The sequence below is a fragment of the Lolium perenne genome, chromosome 4 (genome assembly GCF_019359855.2).
Source record: "Lolium perenne isolate Kyuss_39 chromosome 4, Kyuss_2.0, whole genome shotgun sequence".
NCBI lineage: Eukaryota > Viridiplantae > Streptophyta > Magnoliopsida > Poales > Poaceae > Lolium > Lolium perenne.
Window position 1 is genome coordinate 28,801,304 of NC_067247.2, and position 22,664 is coordinate 28,823,967.

A 22,664-nucleotide genomic window follows, 5' to 3' on the forward strand; every position below is an offset into this window, starting at 1 on the left:
TTAATATGGAAGATGATGCGAAGCCTGTTGTGGAACCTCAGCGTCGTCTAATTCCTAAGATGAAGGATGTGGTAAGAAATGAGGTATTAAGACTTCTTGAAGCTGGTATTATATATCCTATTGCTGATAGTAGATGGGTTAGTCCTGTGCATTGTGTTCCTAAGAAAGGAGGAATGACTGTTGTGCCTAATGATAATGATGAGCTCATACCTCAAAGAGTAGTTGTAGGGTATAGAATGTGCATTGATTATCAAAAAGTTAATAAAGTTACTAAGAAAGATCATTACCCTTTGCCTTTTATTGATCAAATGTTAGAAAGGTTATCTAAAAATACTCATTTTTGCTTTCTTGATGGTTATTCTGGGTTCTCACAAATTGCTGTTAAAACTAAGGATCAAGAGAAAACCACTTTCACTTGTCCCTATGGAACTTATGATTATAGACGTATGCCTTTTGGTTTATGTAATGCTCCTGCTACTTTTCAAAGATGCATGTCTGCTATTTTTCATGGCTTTTGTGAGAGTATTGTAGAGGTATTCATGGACGATTTTTCCATCTATGGGAATTCTTTTGATAATTGCTTGCAGAACCTTGATAAAGTTTTGCAGAGATGTGAAGAAACTAACCTTGTTCTTAATTGGGAGAAATGCCACTTTATGGTTAATGAAGGAATTGTATTGGGACATAAAATTTCCGAGAGAGGTATTGAAGTTGATAGAGCTAAAGTTGAAGCAATTGAGAAGATGCCCTATCCTAGGGATGTTAGAGGTATTCGTAGTGTTCTTGGTCATGCTGGGTTTTATAGGAGGTTTATTAAAGACTTTTCCAAGATTTCAAAGCCTCTTACTAATCTTCTTCAAAAAGATGTACCTTTTGTTTTTGATGATGATTGTAAGGAAGCTTTTGAATCTCTAAAGAAAGCCTTAACAACTGCTCCTATAGTTGAACCTCCTGACTGTAACTTACCATTTGAAATTATGTGTGATGCTAGTGATTTTGCTGTAGGCGCTGTTCTTGGACAGCGAGTAGATAAAAAATTGAATGTTATTCATTATGCTAGTAAAACCCTTGATGCTGCTCAAAGAAATTATGCTACTACTGAAAAAGAATTGTTAGCTGTAGTCTTTGCTTGTGATAAGTTTAGATCTTATATTGTTGATTCAAAAGTTACTATTCATACTGATCATGCTGCAATTAGGTACCTTATGCAAAAGAAAGATGCTAAGCCAAGGCTTATTAGATGGGTACTTCTGTTGCAAGAATTTGATTTACATATTGTAGATAGGAAAGGTGCTGATAATCCTGTTGCTGATAATTTGTCTAGATTGGAAAATATTGCTTATGATCCTGTTCCTGTTAATGATAGTTTTCCAAATGAGCAATTGGCTGTAATAAAGGTGAGCTCGCGAGACAGTCCTTGGTATGCTGATTATGCTAACTTTATTGTTTCCAAGTACTTGCCTCCAACCTTTTCAGCCCAGCAAAGGAGGAAATTCTTTTATGACTTGAGGCATTATTTTTGGGATGACCCACACTTATATAAAGAAGGAGTGGATGGTATTCTGCGAAGATGTGTTCCCGAATATGAACAACAAGAGATATTGAGTAAATGTCATGGTAGTGCTTATGGAGGACATCATGCCGGAGATAGAACCGCGCAAAAGGTTCTACAATCAGGTTTTTATTGGCCAACTCTCTTCAAAGATGCAAGGAAGTTTATTTTATCTTGTGATGAATGTCAAAGCGTTGGTAATATCTCCAGACGCAATGAAATGCCTATGAATTATACTCTTGTTATTGAACCGTTTGATTGTTGGGGGTTTGACTTCATGGGACCTTTTCCCTCTTCAGAAGGTAACACTCATATACTTGTTGCTGTTGATTATGTTACTAAATGGGTGGAAGCCATACCTACAAAAAGTGCTGATGGTGAGACTTCTTTAAGAAGTCTTTTAGATATTATTTTTCCTAGATTTGGAGTTCCTAGATATATTATGACAGATGGAGGTTCTCATTTTATTCATGGTGGTTTTAGAAAAACTCTTGCTAAATATGGTATTAATCATAGAATTGCTTCCGCTTATCATCCTCAAACTAGTGGGCAAGTAGAACTATCAAATAGAGAAATTAAATCTATCTTGCAAAAGACTGTTAATAAAACTAGAAAGAATTGGGCTAGTAAATTGAAGGAAGCACTATGGGCTTATAGAACTGCTTATAAAAATCCCATGGGTATGTCACCTTATAAAATGGTCTATGGAAAAGCTTGTCATTTACCTTTAGAACTAGAGCACAAGGCTTATTGGGCGGTTAGAGAATTAAATAAAGATCCTAAACTTGCCGGTAATAAGAGGTTGCTGCAATTAAGTTCTCTAGATGAATGGAGAAGTGAAGCTTATGAAAATGCTAAACTCTTTAAAGAGAAAGTTAAGAAATGGCATGATAGAAGGATTATCAAAAGAGAATTTAATATTGGGGATAAAGTCCTATTGTATCGGTCTCGTCTCAGATTCTTTGCAGGGAAATTACTCTCGAAATGGGAAGGACCATATGTTGTTGAGGAGGTGTATCGTTCAGGAGCAATTAAAATTAGCTCTCTCCAAGGCAATGCCACACAAGTGGTGAATGGACAAAGACTCAAGCATTATATCTCGGGTGATTCTTATAATATAAATGTTGATGTTATTCGAGTGGAAACACCGGAGGCTTTCATCAAAGGTCAAATCGACAGTCCACCAGAACTCGACTTTGAATAGGTAACAGTACATGTAATAAAAAGTTCGCGATTTACTTTCCGAACAATATTTTTGCTGTTTTTGGAAAATATGAAAAATTACGAGATCGAAACGGAGTGGAGGAGACGCACGAGGGCGTGCCCCCATAGGCCGGCGCGGGCCCCAGTTAGGCCGCGCCGCCCTATGAGCTGGCCGCCTCGTCGCCTCTTTCCGACTCTGGTTCGACCTGGTACTTTCCTTATGACATACAAATTCCTGCTATATAATCCCCCGGACCCCTGGAGGTCCGTATATCGTTTTCTCGACGTGTTTTGTTTCGAGTTGTTTCTGCCAGGATTTGCTTCGGATCTAGAGGTATCATGTCTTGGTCGGAAACTCCGAAGGACAGCTCCTACAAGGACGTCAACAACTTGTACATGAACAAGCTGAGGATGTACCCCAAGGAGTTACTGCTCATTGATGGGGAGCTGCAGATCAAAGATGTCCAGGGTCCTAAGGGAGAAAGAAGCTTGGAAGACAGGATGGAGAAGCTAGAACAAGAGGTCTTCAACTATAAGAAGATGGATGAGCGTGAGGTGGATATCTTCCACAAGATTGTGTCTGAACTCATTGCTGAACACGAGAGGGAAACTGCAAAGCTATGGGGCGACATCCTCTCACTTCAAGACACCACCAACAAACTCCAAGCTCAACTCTATGACGTTCAGAATTAGAACTGTGAGTATGAAAACAGGTTTAAACACATAAGCCATGCTACTAGTTTCAGGATTCCCGAGACCAAGATGTCGTTTGTTGATAGAGAGCCTCTTCCTTGGAAGTCTGATGATGGGAATTCATCACCATCATCGCCGAAGGAGTAATTCATCATCGGTATTGGCATCCCCTTGGTTTGTTCCAAGCTTGGGGGAGTGCCGTGGTATCACATCATCACTACCTTTTACTTTTTACTATCAAGTAGTGTCATATCATGAGTAGGTAAGTTATCATATAAGATGGGTTGCAGTGTGGAAGTATCTCCCCTTTAGTTGGTTGTCTATGTATCCCTTGGTGTGAGTTATCGTTATGAAATATTAATGAGAAGTCTATTCATTTACATATTGCACACCTTATTTTAGTTTGCAATCTCTATTATATGATTGATCTTGATTTTAGTATTGGTATCACTTTGGGAGCATTGAATAAATCTATTTGGTTTTGGCAAACTTAGCATTGGTCAATAGCAACAACACCTTGAGGTTTAAGTAGAAAAGAGAGATACATGTAGTTGTTTCATTGTCTTCCTTTCTTGTTAGCTCATAGCTTATTATTCTGAAGTTAAAATTGTTTGTGCTTACAAGGAAGATGCATGATTGTTTCTATCACATGTATATTTGTTTGTTTCCATCAACTCTTGTGCTTGCTAATTAACCTTGCTAGCCAAAAACCTGTACTGAGAAGGAATACTTCTCGTGCATCCAAACCTCAACCCAAACCTATGCCATTTGTGTCCACCATAACTACCTACTTCATGGTATTTCCTGCCATTCCAAGTAAATACTTCGTGTGCTACCTTTAAATAATTCAAAACTTACTATCTCTTATTTGTGTCAATGTTTTATAGCTCATGAGGAAGTATGTGGTGTTTTATCTTTCAATCTTGTTGGGCAACTTTCACCAATGGACTAGTGGCTTCATCCACTTATCCAATAACTTTGCAAAAAGAGCTGGCAATGGGATTCCCAGTCCCAAATTAATTAACCTAAATAGACACTCCTCCATGGTATGTGATTGTTGGACGGCATCCGAAGGATTCGGTTAGCCATGGCTTGAGAAAGCAAGGAGGGGAGGAGTGTCATCATCATAAAACTAAAATAAAAAGGCACTCCTTCATGGTATGAGATTGTTGGCAGGCACCCGAGGATTCGGTTAGCCATGGTTTGTGAAAGCAAGGTTGGAAGGACTGCTAAACCAAAATAAAACTTAATGGGAGCCACTCTTCGAGAGTTTGTCGGGCAAGGGGGTTAGAGTACCCGCTACCAGTCGTTGACAACAACAAACACCTCTCAAAATGTTACTTTTACTCTCTTTATATGATTTCAAAACTGGAAAAGCTCTAGCACATGATTTAATCCCTGCTTCCCTCTGCGAAGGGCCTATCTTTTACTTTATGTTGAGTCAGTAAAACTATTTCCCTCCATCTCAAGCAAGCATTTGAGTTGTTGTGATCAAACCATTATATTGTGATTTGCTTCATCATGTCTTTTACTCTTCCTTGTTTAGTACAAGTTTTATCTAAATGAATATAGCTTTGCAAGTTATCAACGATCATGAAGAGACTATTATGATTGAGTATGCAAGTTGTGCCATATAAACTTTAACATGAGAGCGCTGCTCGATAGATAAAAATAACCTGTTAATTGTTCTCTGACCAAGAACGAAGTTTGCCATCACCAACTATGATCTCTTATGCACCTTTATTTGTGATTACCTTATACTTGTTTCAAGTTGAATTATATGAGGAAGATGTTTACTAGAATGTCTTGTGTGAATGAATATGATGCTTCTTGTCCGTATTTGATTTATCGACTCTTCACTCCATAAACATGTGGTCCTGTTTACCGAGTTCAGTTTCGCTTGGGGACAAGCGAAGTCTAAGCTTGGGGGGAGTTGATACATCCAATTTGCATCACTATTTTATATCATAATTTGCTGTTATTCATTGATATATTTCATATTTGGAGATAATACTTATGTTATTTCATCTATTTTGCATGTTTCATGATTATTGGAGGATCGCGCACCGGAGTCAGGATTCTGCTGGAAAAAGCGCCGTTAGAACGCAATATTTCGGAAGATCAACAGTTGACGGAAATTATATGAAAAATCCTATTTTTCCAGAAGATGAAGGGAGCCAGAAGGGGGAGCCGAGGGGACCCGAGGTGGGCCCACCCCATAGGCCGGCGCGGCCCAAGGCCTGGCCGCGCCGCCCTGTGAGGAGGGGGCCCACAGCCCCCTCTCGCCTCCTTTTCTTCGCGTATGCCTTCGTCCCAAAAACCTAAGCTCCAGAGGGTACCTCGCGAAGAGTCACAGCCGCCTCTGCGGGGCGGAGAACACCAGAGAGAAAAGAGCTCTCCGGCAGGCTAAGATCCGCCGGGGAAATTCCCTCCCGGAGGGGGAAATCGACGCCATCGTCACCGTCATCGAGCTGGACATCATCTCCATTACCATCATCATCATCTTCATCATCATCACCGCCGTCTCCACCGCTGCACATCGCCACCGCTGTAGCAATTTGGGTTTGATCTTGATTGTTTAATAGGAGAAACTCTCCCGGTGTTGATTTCTACTAGTTATTGATGCTATTGAGTGAAACCGTTGAACCAAGGTTTATGTTCAGATTGTTATTCATCATCATATCACCTCTGATCATGTTCCATATGATGTCTCGTGAGTAGTTCGTTTAGTTCTTGAGGACATGGGTGAAGACTAGATGTTAGTAGTGAAGTATGGTTGAGTAATATTCAATGTTATGATATTTAAGTTGTGGTGTTATTCTTCTAGTGGTGTCGTGTGAACGTCGACTACACGACACTTCACCTTTATGGGCCTAGGGGAATGCATCTTGTACTCGTTTGCCAATTGCGGGGTTGCCGGAGTGACAGAAACCTGAGCCCCCGTTGGTATATCGATGCAGGAGGGATAGCAGGATCTCAGAGTTTAAGACTGTGGTTAGATTTATCTTAATTACTTTCTTGTAGTTGCGGATGCTTGCAAGGGGTATAATCACAAGTATGTATTAGTCCTAGGAAGGGCGGTACATTAGCATAGGTTCACCCACACAACACTTATCAAAACAATGAAGATTAATTAGCCGTATGTAGCGAAAGCACTAGACTAAAATCCCGTGTGTCCTCGAGAACGTTTGGTCATTTTAAGTAAACAAACCGGCTTGTCCTTTGTGCTAAAAAGGATTGGGCCACTCACTGCAATTGTTACTCTCGCACTTTACTTACTCGTACTTTATTCATCTGTTACATCAAAACTCCCTGAACACTTGTCTGTGAGCATTTACAGTGAATCCTTCATCGAAACTGCTTGTCAACACCTTTTGCTCCTTGTTGGGATCGACATTCTTACTTATCGAAGATACTACGATACACCCCCTATACTTGTGGGTCATCAATAAACATCTATAACATGTATATCAGATATACCTTCTTTCTTCTTCTTGACAAGGCCGCTCTTCAGATCAGCCAGATACTTGGAGCAATTACGCTTCCAGTGTCCCTTCTCCTTGCAGTAATAGCACTCAGCATCAGGTTTAGGGCCATTCTTAGGTTTCATAGGAGGCGTGACAGCTTTCTTGCCACCCTTCTTGAATTTCCCCTTAGACTTGCCCTGTTTCTTGAAACTGGTGGTCTTGTTGACCATCAACACTTGGTGCTCTTTCTAGATCTCAATCTCAGCAGCTTTTAGCATGCCAAAGAGTTCAGGTAACTCCTTGTTCATGTTCTGCATATTGTAGTTCATCACAAAGTTCTTGTAACTTGGTGGCAGTGATTGAAGGACACGATTAATCCCCAGTCTGTTAGGAATCACTATTCCCAAGTCACTGAGTTTCTTCGCATGCCCTGTCATGGCGAGCATGTGCTCACTAACGGAGCTGCCTTCTTCCATCATAGAGCTGAAGAAATGTTTCGATGCTTCATAGCATTCCACGGCCGCATGAGTCTCAAATATAGCTTTCAGCTCATTCATCAACTCATGAGGATCGTGGTGCTCAAAACGTTTTTGAAGATCGGATTCCAGACTGCACAGGATGGCACACTGAACTTGAGAGTACCGAGTTTTCCGAGTCGCGTAAACAGCCTTTACTTCATCGGTTTCTGTTGTGGGTATACTTCTTGGGTGTACCATCGACAGTGCCTAGATCCGGCAAGCCCGGGTGGCCCACAGACGGTGATGAGGCATGCGGCCCATCGGGCGGCCCAGTTGCTGTTGATCATGAAGGAAGAAGTCCGGCCCAGGATCAGTAAGCCGGATCCGTACCGACATTAGGAGTAACCCGGATCCATGGAGGCCCATGAGGAACCCGGATCCAGGACGACGTGTATGGAAGGCGGATCCGTGACGCGCACGGCAAGATATTGTACCGTAGCTAGGCTGTCTGTAATCCGGCTAGGACTCTCCATGTAAACCCTAGATCCGTGCGCCTTTATAAGCCGGATCCCGGGAGCCCTAGAGGCACAACCACAACTCATTGTAACAACGCGAAAGCGCCCAGATAATTCCAGACAAGCAGCAGTAGGCCCTGTCATCGTGCAGGTGTTCTGAAGCTGGGTAACTCGCGTACCACCGTCCCGTGTGCACTCCGCCCTATGGCCCCTACTTCTCCCCCTCGTGAGGATCCCTCCTTCGAGGTACCGTCGATTAGGCAACGACAGTTGGCGCCCACCGTGGGGGCCTGTGGCGTCTGGAGGCCGAAACCGGGAGGGTTCCGCCATGGGAAGCTACGACGACACCATCGCTGTGGGGCGCGTCCTTTACGCCGGAAATCTGCCGATCGTCCCTCCGGATGAGTGCTGGATTCCGGCTAGGACAAACCCCGTCAAGCTCTCCATCGTCCCAATAGGCGGCATACACATCTTCATCGGGGAAACCGTCGATTCCGACGGAAACCCACTGGTAAGTAACGCAGACGCGACCGCCGCAGAGCTGGACGCTGTCGCGAAGATCCGATCTGAGATGCAGGAGCTTCCCAAGGAAGATTCCGCCTTAGATCTGAAAATTTCGAAGCCCACCCAATCCGCCCCTGTGCAGGAAACAACGGCGGAAGACCAATGCAGATCCGCCTGGGTCTCCCAGGTGTTAGAAAAGCAGAGGTGCCACTTCGTACACTTCTTGGCCCATACCGCCGGAACCGCCCCTCAAGAAGCCGGAGCTGGTCCTGAGCAGGTAGAGGCACCGGAAAACGGCGCAGATCCGGATCAGGCTTGTGGGGACCCCGGACTAGCTGTCCGAAACACCCTGTTATGTATACAGTTCACGATCCCATGATCAGTGCGCCGTGAACACATAACCGAACTGATATCAAATTACACCATCCATTACAAAGCGGAATAAGAAAATTACAACATGGTCACATGACCAATACTTACATAATAGCCTCGAAGGGCCTAACTAAACATCAGAGTAGCATCATCACTTCAACAGCGCAGTACCCAAGTCATCTGCCATAACCCTACAGAACAGCGGGCGGGAGACGTTCCTAGCCCGCATAGACGTCGTCAACTCCTTCTTCATCTGTCGAACTCCTTCAAGTCTGGCCAAGTAAATAGCCAAGGACAAAGCCGTGAGTACATTTGGAATTGTACTCGCAAACCATCAAGAAGGTGATAAAAATTCTAACTAGAGAAGGCAAGAGAGGAAAAATAGTTTCTCTCGTGGATGTAGCATGTGGAAGAGAAATAGTTTCTCTTGTGGATATAGCATCCCGGCATCTCGAATGATGGGGACACTAAGGGAGTCCTATTACATCTCTATACCTTTGTTAAAGAAGAGGTAGCATACCGCCATCTCAATTGATGGGGATACTAGGAAAGTCCTATGACATCTCTATATCTTTGTTGAAGAAGATACTTCAAAAGATAAACTACGACATCTCTATATCTTTGTTGAAGAAGATACTTCAAAAAATAAACTACGACATCTCTATATCTTTATTGAAGAAGAGTCCCTCTACATGAAACACTAGGAAGGGTCACCCAATTTTGTTTCATTTTCCTCGACCATCTCCATATGGTCGGCACTAGCCTTTCCGTACCCTTCCGGTACATCCAACACACACATTTCCTTTGGAAATCATTTTCTAAACCAAAACTCGACACAGCTCGGTAACGGCCATCCCAACCGTCCATGACCGCGGACGCGGCTATTCGAATAGTTTTAACTCTGCAGAGTGTGCGCACTTTCCCCACAAGATCTGATAAATCCGCCGGGATCATCCCCGGTTCGTCATACGAAAGTATGCGAGTCTCGGATAATCAGTCGAAGCCTTTCGCCTATTCAACTTAGCAAGAGGTCCTACCCTATGGAGTATGTACCTCCCCGGCACCGTGGCAGCTCACCTCCCTTTGAGCGTGGCTCCATCGCCAAGCCAGGAGACCCATAGTGTCTTCCGGACGGGTCAGCCCCGAAGGCCTCCCGTTATACGATTGTCTCCAACTACGACAACCCGGACTCGGGGGTAACCGTACCCTTGTATAGTTGTGCGGTGCCTCATGCTAAGAAGAACAAACGTCAAGCTAAGCCCCGTGCCCACGTTGGAGTAGTGTGGTTGCGCGGGTTAATTGTTCCGGGCGAATACAGAGAACCATGTGTCGTTTTTCTCAAAAACCCAAGTCACACACACATTTCCTCTTTCCAACCATCTTTGTCAAGATCCTTTCCTTTCATAAACCATACGCTTGGGTAAGATTGCCTCACCCAAGGTTTTCATAAACATTTACAACAAGGAAAACCTTGAGGGGTTCCCAACCTATAGTTTCATGAGTTGAACTAGTATTGCACTACGGCCGAGATGAGAGTCATCCCGCCATAGATGAGGTATAAAGGGGTAGTGGAGTGGATCATACTTGCTTAAGGTAAGCATGTATTATGACAACACAAGGAGGAATATACTCTCAGATTTGTGGTGCTAATTACACAACTTAGATAGTGGAGTGTCACTATCCAACATATTCTCCAAGATGGTACAAGGCATACTCCTCTCAAGTTGAGAATACACCAAGATCATGACATTGATACCTCTATACTACAAAGGGGGTGGGTGCGGTGTAAGTTAATATCTTGAGATGGAACATGCTCAAGTTGAGCATACAAGATCACCAAGTGGAATAGCACGGCCATGTTACCATGCATCCCATAACACAAGGACAATAGTGGAGCATCACCACTAGGGAGTACCCCACTTGCAATCACACAAAGATGACATAAATAGAGATAATAACACACATAGAATGAAGGCGCTTTGAACATCAACAAATGACATCCAACTAGACACCGGATCAGAGATCAAAAGATGGCTTGCCTTGGCTTATTTGTCCCTGTACTTCTTCAACTCCATCAATATAAGAATCCCAACAATATAAAAAAAATCCTTGTCCAATTCCACTTCTTCTTCTTCTCCGGAATTGCTCGCGTCTATCGCCGGAAAATATAAAAGGAACACAATCAATCACATTGCACCAACAAAACAAACATACAACAACCATAATTTAACCATTCAATAAAGAGCTACCATACAAAGGACTTATAGATACCACAAACAACTTAAAGAAAACCCATGTTATTTACCTAGTAAAGGTATGAGAGTATCACAACTTAGCAATTGCCTCTCTCGGTTATCACCATAGTATAAACCAAACATCCCCTGGTAGATAACATCATAAAGAGGACAAAAGCGTTAGTTTGACATCAAATACATTCACAAAACATTTTCAAACATTTTTGGAAAAAGTAGAAAACAGTTTTCCTAACTTAGTTTGCTCACATAACACCACACAAGAATAGGAAGCAAATGATATGCCCTACCATTTGAAAACTTAAGCAAAACAAAAGAGCTAATGTTAAATTGCAGAGATTTTGTTTTGCAAACATAAAACAAAGGTTGCCCATTTCTAATAAAAAGAGTTGGTCAAGGTTTTTCAATAAACCCAACAAGTTTTGGTCCAACAATGCATGTCACACATATACCTTACTAACAGTAACGAAAATGCATGAACAGAGACTAACACTATTTTTCCTAGATGGCCAGTACTAATACAAGACTAACCCAATTGGAAACACCCAAAAATATCAAACCTACAATTTTAGGAATTTCTTTGAATCTGACTGTACAGAAAACAAGATCTGTAAGCCATAAATCGTAGAAACATCCTAAAAATATGAGGCCACTGGCATATGAAAGGTAATTAAACAGAGATTCACACGCAATTGGATTTGGGTTCAAAATATTTCTGAAACTCTCACAAATGGATTTACAAGTTCACTGCATGTTTTCACCATTTGCTTTAACTATGGAGTTGCAGAACAGCTAAAGGTTTGAAACTTGTTTGAGATGATTAAGAAAACATTCAGCAATCCTACAGAAGTGGAATCACTCAATTAGGTTCAAAAATGGATTTTTGATGAATTAAAAGCTAACAGCCATGTCTGCAGAACATACAGAATAAGTTTAATTCACCACAAATCGTACACAACTCAAAAAAATATGAGGTCAGCTGCATCTGAAAGGTATTGTAAAGGTGGTTCTTACCCAACAGGTTTCATTCAAAAATTCGTTTCCAAGCTCCCGATTTAATTCGACAAAGTCAGATCTGACCAGATTTTGATCTGTGAACCATTTCAATTCCATTAGGTCATTTGAAGTGAACCCAACGCTAAAATGAAGGTACTGGAGAGGGCTTTCACCCAAAATTGAGTTTGCTCAAAAAGGTTTTGTAAAACGGAAGAAATCTAACAAACAATGATTCTGCATGTTTGCAGAACTTTATTTATCATGCAAAATCCGTAACGAATTTGAGGATGAGACCAACGCCAAGTTGTAGATATTTTCAGTACCTATCTGCAGAACTTTGAACCACTCGATTTGGATCTGCACACGAGATTTGGCGGATTTTACAAGATCGTACCAGAATCTGAAACAGCAAGAAACAGAAATTACTGCAATGTTTTGGACGAACTTTGCTCAAGAACTTCAGATCTGAGGATAGCTCAACCTTCTCCATGCTTGGACCAACATGCACCTGCATCAAGATCCAATCTTAGCAATGGAGGGAGAAGAAGAGGAGATTAAACCATCTAAGGTTAGGGAGAAGAAGGAGAGGGAGGCTCTCATGGTGAGGATGAGCTTGAGGGAGGGGGAGAGCTTCATCTTGGTGGCTTGCCATGGCTATGGCCGGCCATGGGAGCAAGGGGAGCACCATTTTCGTGGGGAAGTGGAGGAGGAGAGTGTGAGGGAGTGGAGGAAATAGTAGGGAGTGAAAAGAAATGAGGCAAAGGGGAGGAGTGGAGAGGAGTGGAGAGTGGGAAATGAGAGCAAGTGAGGAGGGAGTGGGCTGCCAAGCCCCTTTATATAGAGGGAGAGGGGTGGGTTGGCTGCCTCCTCATTGATTGAGTTGGTTGGGAGGTAGCCTCCTCATTGATTGAGTTGGTTGGGAGGCTGCCCATTTATGGATTGGGGTAGGTGGGAGGCATGGCTTGTATAAGAAGGAAAAGGGAGATAGTGCTGGCCGAATTTTGAATGCAAACACAAATTGGCCGGCTCCATTCTTGCCAAACAAAAATGAACAATGAGAGAGAGATGCACATCATCCATGTGCATGATGTTGAGGAGGTAATGTTGATGGAGGTTGAGACATAGAGATAGAAATGGAGAGTGAGAGTGATATGCATTAAAAGGAAAATTTGTTATCACTTTGTTTGTGGCAAACAAATGATGGAAAGAGATAGATCCAAGGTTTAGAGGGGTAGTGATGGAAGTACAGATACAATACCAATGGTGAATATGGTGGCATAAAATCAATTCAAGAGGTCAAGGTGTTGATGGAAAAGAATGGGGGAGTGAGATAGGTATGAGGAAAAATAAGTTGTTCTAAAAAAAAGAGGTCAATTGGGAGTGGTTTGAAATACTCCCTGAGTCTAGGGTTCAGTTGAAGGGAGTCCATTTGAAAGTATCAAATGATCATCCATTTGATCAAGAATTGGAGGATGAGGGGATACAATGTGGTAAATCAGTGATGTGCATAAGATGTATAAGGATTGTCATTTGAAAAAAAAGAATTTATTTGAAAGGGATTTGAAACACCTCAATTGGGAATGAACTCAAGTGGAATGGAATTTGAAAATGTTGAGAGAAACTAGTTGGAACATAGGAGGTCAAAATGTTCTACTTACTTTCTCAAGTGAAGTAGAGTTTTTCTCAAATGTAAAATAAGCAAGAGGAAGACAAGAAATGGTATAGGTACCATAAACAAGCCTTTTGTAAAATGGAAAAAAAAATAGAAAATAATGTTTTAGAAATCAGTACTTGGTAGAAATGGGATGAAAAACAAAACCCATTTCAGTTCTTTGTTTTCTTTGAAGAAATATCCTGAAAAGATTTTATAAAACTAGAAGTAGTTTTGTGATCAAAACTAGAGAAGGAAAAACAATAGGGTTTTTGAGAAAGAAAACTAATTTAGGGAGGAGTGTTCTCAAGGGTAGATGGTGGCCTCAAAATGTACCCATCATTCCCAATCTTGGTTTTGTGAAGATTAAACTTGAATAAAAACAAGAGGTAAAAGTGAAGGAAGTGACCTTGAGGTAAAACATTGGATAGGGTACAAGATCAAGTTGAATATATGAGCTGCAAGGATTGACTGAGACATGCAAGACGTGGAGGTTGAAGAGGATGTTGCATAGATGAGATCCATGCATTGAGGTCAACAATAACAGTGGTGGTTGCTTAGATATCAACTGCCAAAGTCTGGAACTTATAAGCTTGCCAAAACAGATTGTTGACTTGGCTTCAGAATCAACCTATGATGAGTGGGTATAAGAGAAGGATGTGATGAGGGTAGATGATCCCAAATTTTGGATTCAAGGATGGTTTGAGCTGGACTAACACAAATAGGAATATCAAGATGGCACACTCATGTTGCCATCAGGAGAAGAGTTAGATGTAGTAAAAAGGAAAACAATTTTACCTAAGTCACACATGTGTTTTATTAGGTGAGTTGTATGTTTGACCACTAGAGGTGTTGTTCTTTGAGGTACTCAACACAGAACTCAACAAGAAAACAAGACAATATATCTAGCGGCAGATCAAAGCAATTCATCACAACAAACAAATCAAGGCAACTCATCTAAATTAGTCTATAGAAAAAAGTTTTTGTTCCCCCTAATTTTTGAAATATGGACAATTAATCAAGGTTGCAAAAGTTGGGGTGTTACAGATCTTCCACCCTTAAAATAATCTCGTCCCGAGATTACTGAGCATAGAACTGGAGGGGTTGTAAAGTTTAACGAAAATTAGACTCCATTTTTATGCCTTTGTGTGGAGAGGGTCGCAACTTCAGGTTGTGAGAGACATGATGGATTTCTGACGATGGCGAGCTTCATGAAGAGGCTGACGACTCCGTGCAGATGTTGGATCTATACCTTCTTAATGATTCTAGCGGGGTTCATGATTGCGGGAGAGTTAGTGCACCCAATGGTGCTTGAGCAGGGTTGAAAACTTTTTAGAGTTAGCTTAAATTTAGTGGAAGACGAAGTCTTCCACCCTTAAAATTGTTCATCGGGGAGGGGGCGTTAAAAACTGTAAGCTTCGGCCACGGGTCTTGTCGGGCGCTTTTTTGGAGAAGCCATTGATCTTTGGAGTTGAACATCTTCAGCGGGCGTTGAGTAGTCCACGGCTTCAAGAGGGGTTAGTGCATCCCACATTTCCAACGATGTGTTAGAAAGGTTTAAAATGTTAGGGTTAGCTCCAACTTTTAGTGGAAGACTTCCACCCTTAAGATTTTTCATCGGGCTTTCGGAAAATCTTAGAGCTTCTGCCTTGCGGTCCTGTCGGGGGCTTCTGAAGGAGTCATCGATCTTCCGTACTCAGTTGAAGAATCTTCAGGGGCGACGTGCAGACCGCAACTTCAAGAGGCACTCACGGTGTTAACTAAACCATAGGGGACGCGCCGTGAGTTAATAAGTTGATGAAACGGCTGGTTGGTACCCATATGAAGCAGCAACAGGGGTCGTCGAAGACAATCTTCAGCTTGAGGGTCGGTGCTGACTTCAGTAGCAACTAAGAAGTTAGCGGGTAAACTACGCCTAAAGTCTTGAGTCTTGAGGTATCTTCAGGAGCCTTCACTTGATGAGGACCAGATGAACCATGTGATGTAGCTTGGCTTTGACGCTATTGTTCACTCAACTTGTTAGACGGTGTGTTAGAGGGTAGTTTTCAAGAAAATATCCTCGAGGTTAGCGCGATTATGCTCCAAGGTTAGTCCAAATTAGTATGTCTTCTCGCAAAGGTGCAGTCATTCTTGAAGGTAGGGCTTCTTCTTTCTTGGCGTTGTCGAGATGCTCCAGCTGATATTGAAGGAAGTTAGCGTAGATGGGGGTTTGGGTTAGTTTTCCTGATGTTTGAAAAACAACTGCTAACGGGGGTAGAGTTAGAGCTTTTCGTTAACTTATCCAACTAACTAACAGTTAGCAAAACATCGGCGAGGTAGGTGAGGGTGAAAACATCTTTGGGAGGCTTTCTAAGCTAGTTTATCACACTAAGGGTGTTTTTCAGACCGAAAAGCCAAGACAATTATACACACAACAAACAAACAAAAGACACTCAAGGCAGCACACAAGGGAACTACAAGCAATCATCAAACCAGGCATGGTAACCTAAGTACCCATGGAATGCCTAATGCGTGGGGGTAGCTCAATCAAAGCGATTGAGTTTGTCCTATCCATCCTATTGGTTTGGGGGCTGGTCACATATGTTGCCATCTTCATTTTGCTTTTATGGACTCCAACATGGATTTTCGGGGCAGTTGGTTGCGAAGCAGGCCTGGTGTTCGGTCTTCTATGTTGAGGCGGAGGAGAAAACTGCGTAGTCTTCTTGCTCAACATCCCGGGAACGTGAGGTCTTCGAAGAGGTAGTTGTTGAGGTACTCCCGAAATCGTCAACTTCTTGTAGCTGGCCTAAAAATTATTAGTCAAGAACTGAGGACTTGATCCCAGATGACTGCAAAAAGTGCAAGTCCACGGAGGAAGAAGGTCAGCTCCTTGACAGACTTTGGTGACAACCAAAGACATGATGTTATCATCCCAACAAGCACCCGGCTACGTCGGCATCCAATCTTCAATAGCTGCAGTTGGAGATATATGAGTCTTCCTGAGGGATTGAGCCATCTTCGAGTTCGAGTCTCCAGTCTGAGTTGGGGACATCGTCCAATATGTAGGTTTGAATTGGCTGAGACAATAGAGTAAGAATTTTCAAACCTTTTTATAAAGCGGAGAGGTAAGAATTTTAGAAGCTTTGAATAAATAAGAGGAGTAGAAGCTATACTTCCGACTAAAGAAACAATTTGTTTTGTAAATAGTTTTGTCCAAGTACTTGTTTCCTAACTAACGTCCATGCTAACTAAGGTCTCCTACAGTCAGGATGGCTCTGATACCAGCTCTGTGGGGACCCCGGACTAGCTGTCCGAAACACCCTGTTATGTATACAGTTCACGATCCCATGATCAGTGCGCCGTGAACACATAACCGAACTGATATCAAATTACACCATCCATTACAAAGCGGAATAAGAAAATTACAACATGGTCACATGACCAATACTTACATAATAGCCTCGAAGGGCCTAACTAAACATCAGAGTAGCATCATCACTTCAGCAGCGCAGTACCCAAGTCATCTGCCATAACCCTACAGGCAACTGACTGGGGAGACGTTCCTAGCCCGCATAGACGTCGTCAACTCCTTCTTCATCTGTCGAACTCCTTCAAGTCTGGCCAAGTAAATAGCCAAGGACAAAGCCGTGAGTACATTTGGAATTGTACTCGCAAACCATCAAGAAGGTGATAAAAATTCTAACTAGAGAAGGCAAGAGAGGAAAAATAGTTTCTCTCGTGGATGTAGCATGTGGAAGAGAAATAGTTTCTCTTGTGGATATAGCATCCCGGCATCTCGAATGATGGGGACACTAAGGGAGTCCTATTACATCTCTATACCTTTGTTAAAGAAGAGGTAGCATACCGCCATCTCAATTGATGGGGATACTAGGAAAGTCCTATGACATCTCTATATCTTTGTTGAAGAAGATACTTCAAAAGATAAACTACGACATCTCTATATCTTTGTTGAAGAAGATACTTCAAAAAATAAACTACGACATCTCTATATCTTTATTGAAGAAGAGTCCCTCTACATGAAACACTAGGAAGGGTCACCCAATTTTGTTTCATTTTCCTCGACCATCTCCATATGGTCGGCACCAGCCTTTCCGTACCCTTCCGGTACATCCAACACACACATTTCCTTTGGAAATCATTTTCTAAACCAAAACTCGACACAGCTCGGTAACGGCCATCCCAACCGTCCATGACCGCGGACGCGGCTATTCGAATAGTTTTAACTCTGCAGAGTGTGCGCACTTTCCCCACAAGATCTGATAAATCCGCCGGGATCATCCCCGGTTCGTCATACGAAAGTATGCGAGTCTCGGATAATCAGTCGAAGCCTTTCGCCTATTCAACTTAGCAAGAGGTCCTACCCTATGGAGTATGTACCTCCCCGGCACCGTGGCAGCTCACCTCCCTTTGAGCGTGGCTCCACCGCCAAGCCAGGAGACCCATAGTGTCTTCCGGACGGGTCAGCCCCGAAGGCCTCCCGTTATACGATTGTCTCCAACTACGACAACCCGGACTCGGGGGTAACCGTACCCTTGTATAGTTGTGCGGTGCCTCATGCTAAGAAGAACAAACGTCAAGCTAAGCCCCGTGCCCACGTTGGAGTAGTGTGGTTGCGCGGGTTAATTGTTCCGGGCGAATACAGAGAACCATGTGTCGTTTTTCTCAAAAACCCAAGTCACACACACATTTCCTCTTTCCAACCATCTTTGTCAAGATCCTTTCCTTTCATAAACCATACGCTTGGGTAAGATTGCCTCACCCAAGGTTTTCATAAACATTTACAACAAGGAAAACCTTGAGGGGTTCCCAACCTATAGTTTCATGAGTTGAACTAGTATTGCACTACGGCCGAGATGAGAGTCATCCCGCCATAGATGAGGTATAAAGGGGTAGTGGAGTGGATCATACTTGCTTAAGGTAAGCATGTATTATGGCAACACAAGGAGGAATATACTCTCAGATTTGTGGTGCTAATTACACAACTTAGATAGTGGAGTGTCACTATCCAACATATTCTCCAAGATGGTACAAGGCATACTCCTCTCAAGTTGAGAATACACCAAGATCATGACATTGATACCTCTATACTACAAAGGGGGTGGGTGCGGTGTAAGTTAATATCTTGAGATGGAACATGCTCAAGTTGAGCATACAAGATCACCAAGTGGAATAGCACGGCCATGTTACCATGCATCCCATAACACAAGGACAATAGTGGAGCATCACCACTAGGGAGTACCCCACTTGCAATCACACAAAGATGACATAAATAGAGATAATAACACACATAGAATGAAGGCGCTTTGAACATCAACAAATGACATCCAACTAGACACCGGATCAGAGATCAAAAGATGGCTTGCCTTGGCTTATTTGTCCCTGTACTTCTTCAACTCCATCAATATAAGAATCCCAACAATATAAAAAAAATCCTTGTCCAATTCCACTTCTTCTTCTTCTCCGGAATTGCTCGCGTCTATCGCCGGAAAATATAAAAGGAACACAATCAATCACATTGCACCAACAAAACAAACATACAACAACCATAATTTAACCATTCAATAAAGAGCTACCATACAAAGGACTTATAGATACCACAAACAACTTAAAGAAAACCCATGTTATTTACCTAGTAAAGGTATGAGAGTATCACAACTTAGCAATTGCCTCTCTCGGTTATCACCATAGTATAAACCAAACATCCCCTGGTAGATAACATCATAAAGAGGACAAAAGCGTTAGTTTGACATCAAATACATTCACAAAACATTTTCAAACATTTTTGGAAAAAGTAGAAAACAGTTTTCCTAACTTAGTTTGCTCACATAACACCACACAAGAATAGGAAGCAAATGATATGCCCTACCATTTGAAAACTTAAGCAAAACAAAAGAGCTAATGTTAAATTGCAGAGATTTTGTTTTGCAAACATAAAACAAAGGTTGCCCATTTCTAATAAAAAGAGTTGGTCAAGGTTTTTCAATAAACCCAACAAGTTTTGGTCCAACAATGCATGTCACACATATACCTTACTAACAGTAACGAAAATGCATGAACAGAGACTAACACTATTTTTCCTAGATGGCCAGTACTAATACAAGACTAACCCAATTGGAAACACCCAAAAATATCAAACCTACAATTTTAGGAATTTCTTTGAATCTGACTGTACAGAAAACAAGATCTGTAAGCCATAAATCGTAGAAACATCCTAAAAATATGAGGCCACTGGCATATGAAAGGTAATTAAACAGAGATTCACACGCAATTGGATTTGGGTTCAAAATATTTCTGAAACTCTCACAAATGGATTTACAAGTTCACTGCATGTTTTCACCATTTGCTTTAACTATGGAGTTGCAGAACAGCTAAAGGTTTGAAACTTGTTTGAGATGATTAAGAAAACATTCAGCAATCCTACAGAAGTGGAATCACTCAATTAGGTTCAAAAATGGATTTTTGATGAATTAAAAGCTAACAGCCATGTCTGCAGAACACACAGAATAAGTTTAATTCACCACAAATCGTACACAACTCAAAAAAATATGAGGTCAGCTGCATCTGAAAGGTATTGTAAAGGTGGTTCTTACCCAACTGGTTTCATTCAAAAATTCGTTTCCAAGCTCCCGATTTAATTCGACAAAGTCAGATCTGACCAGATTTTGATCTGTGAACCATTTCAATTCCATTAGGTCATTTGAAGTGAACCCAACGCTAAAATGAAGGTACTGGAGAGGGCTTTCACCCAAAATTGAGTTTGCTCAAAAAGGTTTTGTAAAACGGAAGAAATCTAACAAACAATGATTCTGCATGTTTGCAGAACTTTATTTATCATGCAAAATCCGTAAAGAATTTGAGGATGAGACCAACGCCAAGTTGTAGATATTTTCAGTACCTATCTGCAGAACTTTGAACCACTCGATTTGGATCTGCACACGAGATTTGGCGGATTTTACAAGATCGTACCAGAATCTGAAACAGCAAGAAACAGAAATTACTGCAATGTTTTGGACGAACTTTGCTCAAGAACATCAGATCTGAGGATAGCTCAACCTTCTCCATGCTTGGACCAACATGCACCTGCATCAAGATCCAATCTTAGCAATGGAGGGAGAAGAAGAGGAGATTAAACCATCTAAGGTTAGGGAGAAGAAGGAGAGGGAGGCTCTCATGGTGAGGATGAGCTTGAGGGAGGGGGAGAGCTTCATCTTGGTGGCTTGCCATGGCTATGGCCGGCCATGGGAGCAAGGGGAGCACCATTTTCGTGGGGAAGTGGAGGAGGAGAGTGTGAGGGAGTGGAGGAAATAGTAGGGAGTGAAAAGAAATGAGGCAAAGGGGAGGAGTGGAGAGGAGTGGAGAGTGGGAAATGAGAGCAAGTGAGGAGGGAGTGGGCTGCCAAGCCCCTTTATATAGAGGGAGAGGGGGTGGGTTGGCTGCCTCCTCATTGATTGAGTTGGTTGGGAGGTAGCCTCCTCATTGATTGAGTTGGTTGGGAGGCTGCCCATTTATGGATTGGGGTAGGTGGGAGGCATGGCTTGTATAAGAAGGAAAAGGGGAGATAGTGCTGGCCGAATTTTGAATGCAAACACAAATTGGCCGGCTCCATTCTTGCCAAACAAAAATGAACAATGAGAGAGAGATGCACATCATCCATGTGCATGATGTTGAGGAGGTAATGTTGATGGAGGTTGAGACATAGAGATAGAAATGGAGAGTGAGAGTGATATGCATTAAAAGGAAAATTTGTTATCACTTTGTTTGTGGCAAACAAATGATGGAAAGAGATAGATCCAAGGTTTAGAGGGGTAGTGATGGAAGTACAGATACAATACCAATGGTGAATATGGTGGCATAAAATCAATTCAAGAGGTCAAGGTGTTGATGGAAAAGAATGGGGGAGTGAGATAGGTATGAGGAAAAATAAGTTGTTCTAAAAAAAAGAGGTCAATTGGGAGTGGTTTGAAATACTCCCTGAGTCTAGGGTTCAGTTGAAGGGAGTCCATTTGAAAGTATCAAATGATCATCCATTTGATCAAGAATTGGAGGATGAGGGGATACAATGTGGTAAATCAGTGATGTGCATAAGATGTATAAGGATTGTCATTTGAAAAAAAAGAATTTATTTGAAAGGGATTTGAAACACCTCAATTGGGAATGAACTCAAGTGGAATGGAATTTGAAAATGTTGAGAGAAACTAGTTGGAACATAGGAGGTCAAAATGTTCTACTTACTTTCTCAAGTGAAGTAGAGTTTTTCTCAAATGTAAAATAAGCAAGAGGAAGACAAGAAATGGTATAGGTACCATAAACAAGCCTTTTGTAAAATGGAAAAAAATAGAAAATAATGTTTTAGAAATCAGTACTTGGTAGAAATGGGATGAAAAACAAAACCCATTTCAGTTCTTTGTTTTCTTTGAAGAAATATCCTGAAAAGATTTTATAAAACTAGAAGTAGTTTTGTGATCAAAACTAGAGAAGGAAAAACAATAGGGTTTTTGAGAAAGAAAACTAATTTAGGGAGGAGTGTTCTCAAGGGTAGATGGTGGCCTCAAAATGTACCCATCATTCCCAATCTTGGTTTTGTGAAGATTAAACTTGAATAAAAACAAGAGGTAAAAGTGAAGGAAGTGACCTTGAGGTAAAACATTGGATAGGGTACAAGATCAAGTTGAATATATGAGCTGCAAGGATTGACTGAGACATGCAAGACGTGGAGGTTGAAGAGGATGTTGCATAGATGAGATCCATGCATTGAGGTCAACAATAACAGTGGTGGTTGCTTAGATATCAACTGCCAAAGTCTGGAACTTATAAGCTTGCCAAAACAGATTGTTGACTTGGCTTCAGAATCAACCTATGATGAGTGGGTATAAGAGAAGGATGTGATGAGGGTAGATGATCCCAAATTTTGGATTCAAGGATGGTTTGAGCTGGACTAACACAAATAGGAATATCAAGATGGCACACTCATGTTGCCATCAGGAGAAGAGTTAGATGTAGT

The 22,664-nt window shown here is 41.9% G+C and overlaps 1 protein-coding gene across 8 annotated transcripts; it reads right to left on the minus strand.

The window, feature by feature from the left end:
* Positions 1–8,970: 8,970 nt before the first annotated feature.
* LOC127292028 (uncharacterized) lies at positions 8,971–21,741 on the minus strand. 8 transcript variants are annotated; one of them, XR_011742413.1, is made up of 8 exons: positions 20,681–21,741; positions 20,559–20,592; positions 20,254–20,330; positions 19,293–19,368; positions 19,027–19,139; positions 11,070–11,145; positions 10,804–10,916; positions 8,971–9,036 (listed from the first exon to the last, which is right to left on the minus strand). XR_011742413.1 is itself a non-coding variant. In XM_071818520.1 (6 exons), the coding sequence occupies exons 1-5, from the start codon at positions 20,737–20,739 to the stop codon at positions 19,033–19,035; spliced, it is 360 nt and encodes a 119-aa protein (XP_071674621.1). In that variant the 5' UTR covers positions 20,740–21,740; the 3' UTR covers positions 16,991–17,259; positions 19,027–19,032. The 8 variants fall into 8 exon arrangements, 2 of the variants coding, with proteins under 2 accessions (XP_071674621.1, XP_071674620.1); XR_011742414.1 differs by lacking the exon at positions 8,971–9,036 and having other exon boundaries at positions 10,367–10,916; XR_011742418.1 differs by lacking the exons at positions 19,027–19,139; positions 19,293–19,368; positions 20,254–20,330; positions 20,559–20,592; positions 20,681–21,741 and adding exons at positions 12,031–12,107; positions 12,336–12,369; positions 12,458–12,824.
* Positions 21,742–22,664: the final 923 nt, after the last annotated feature.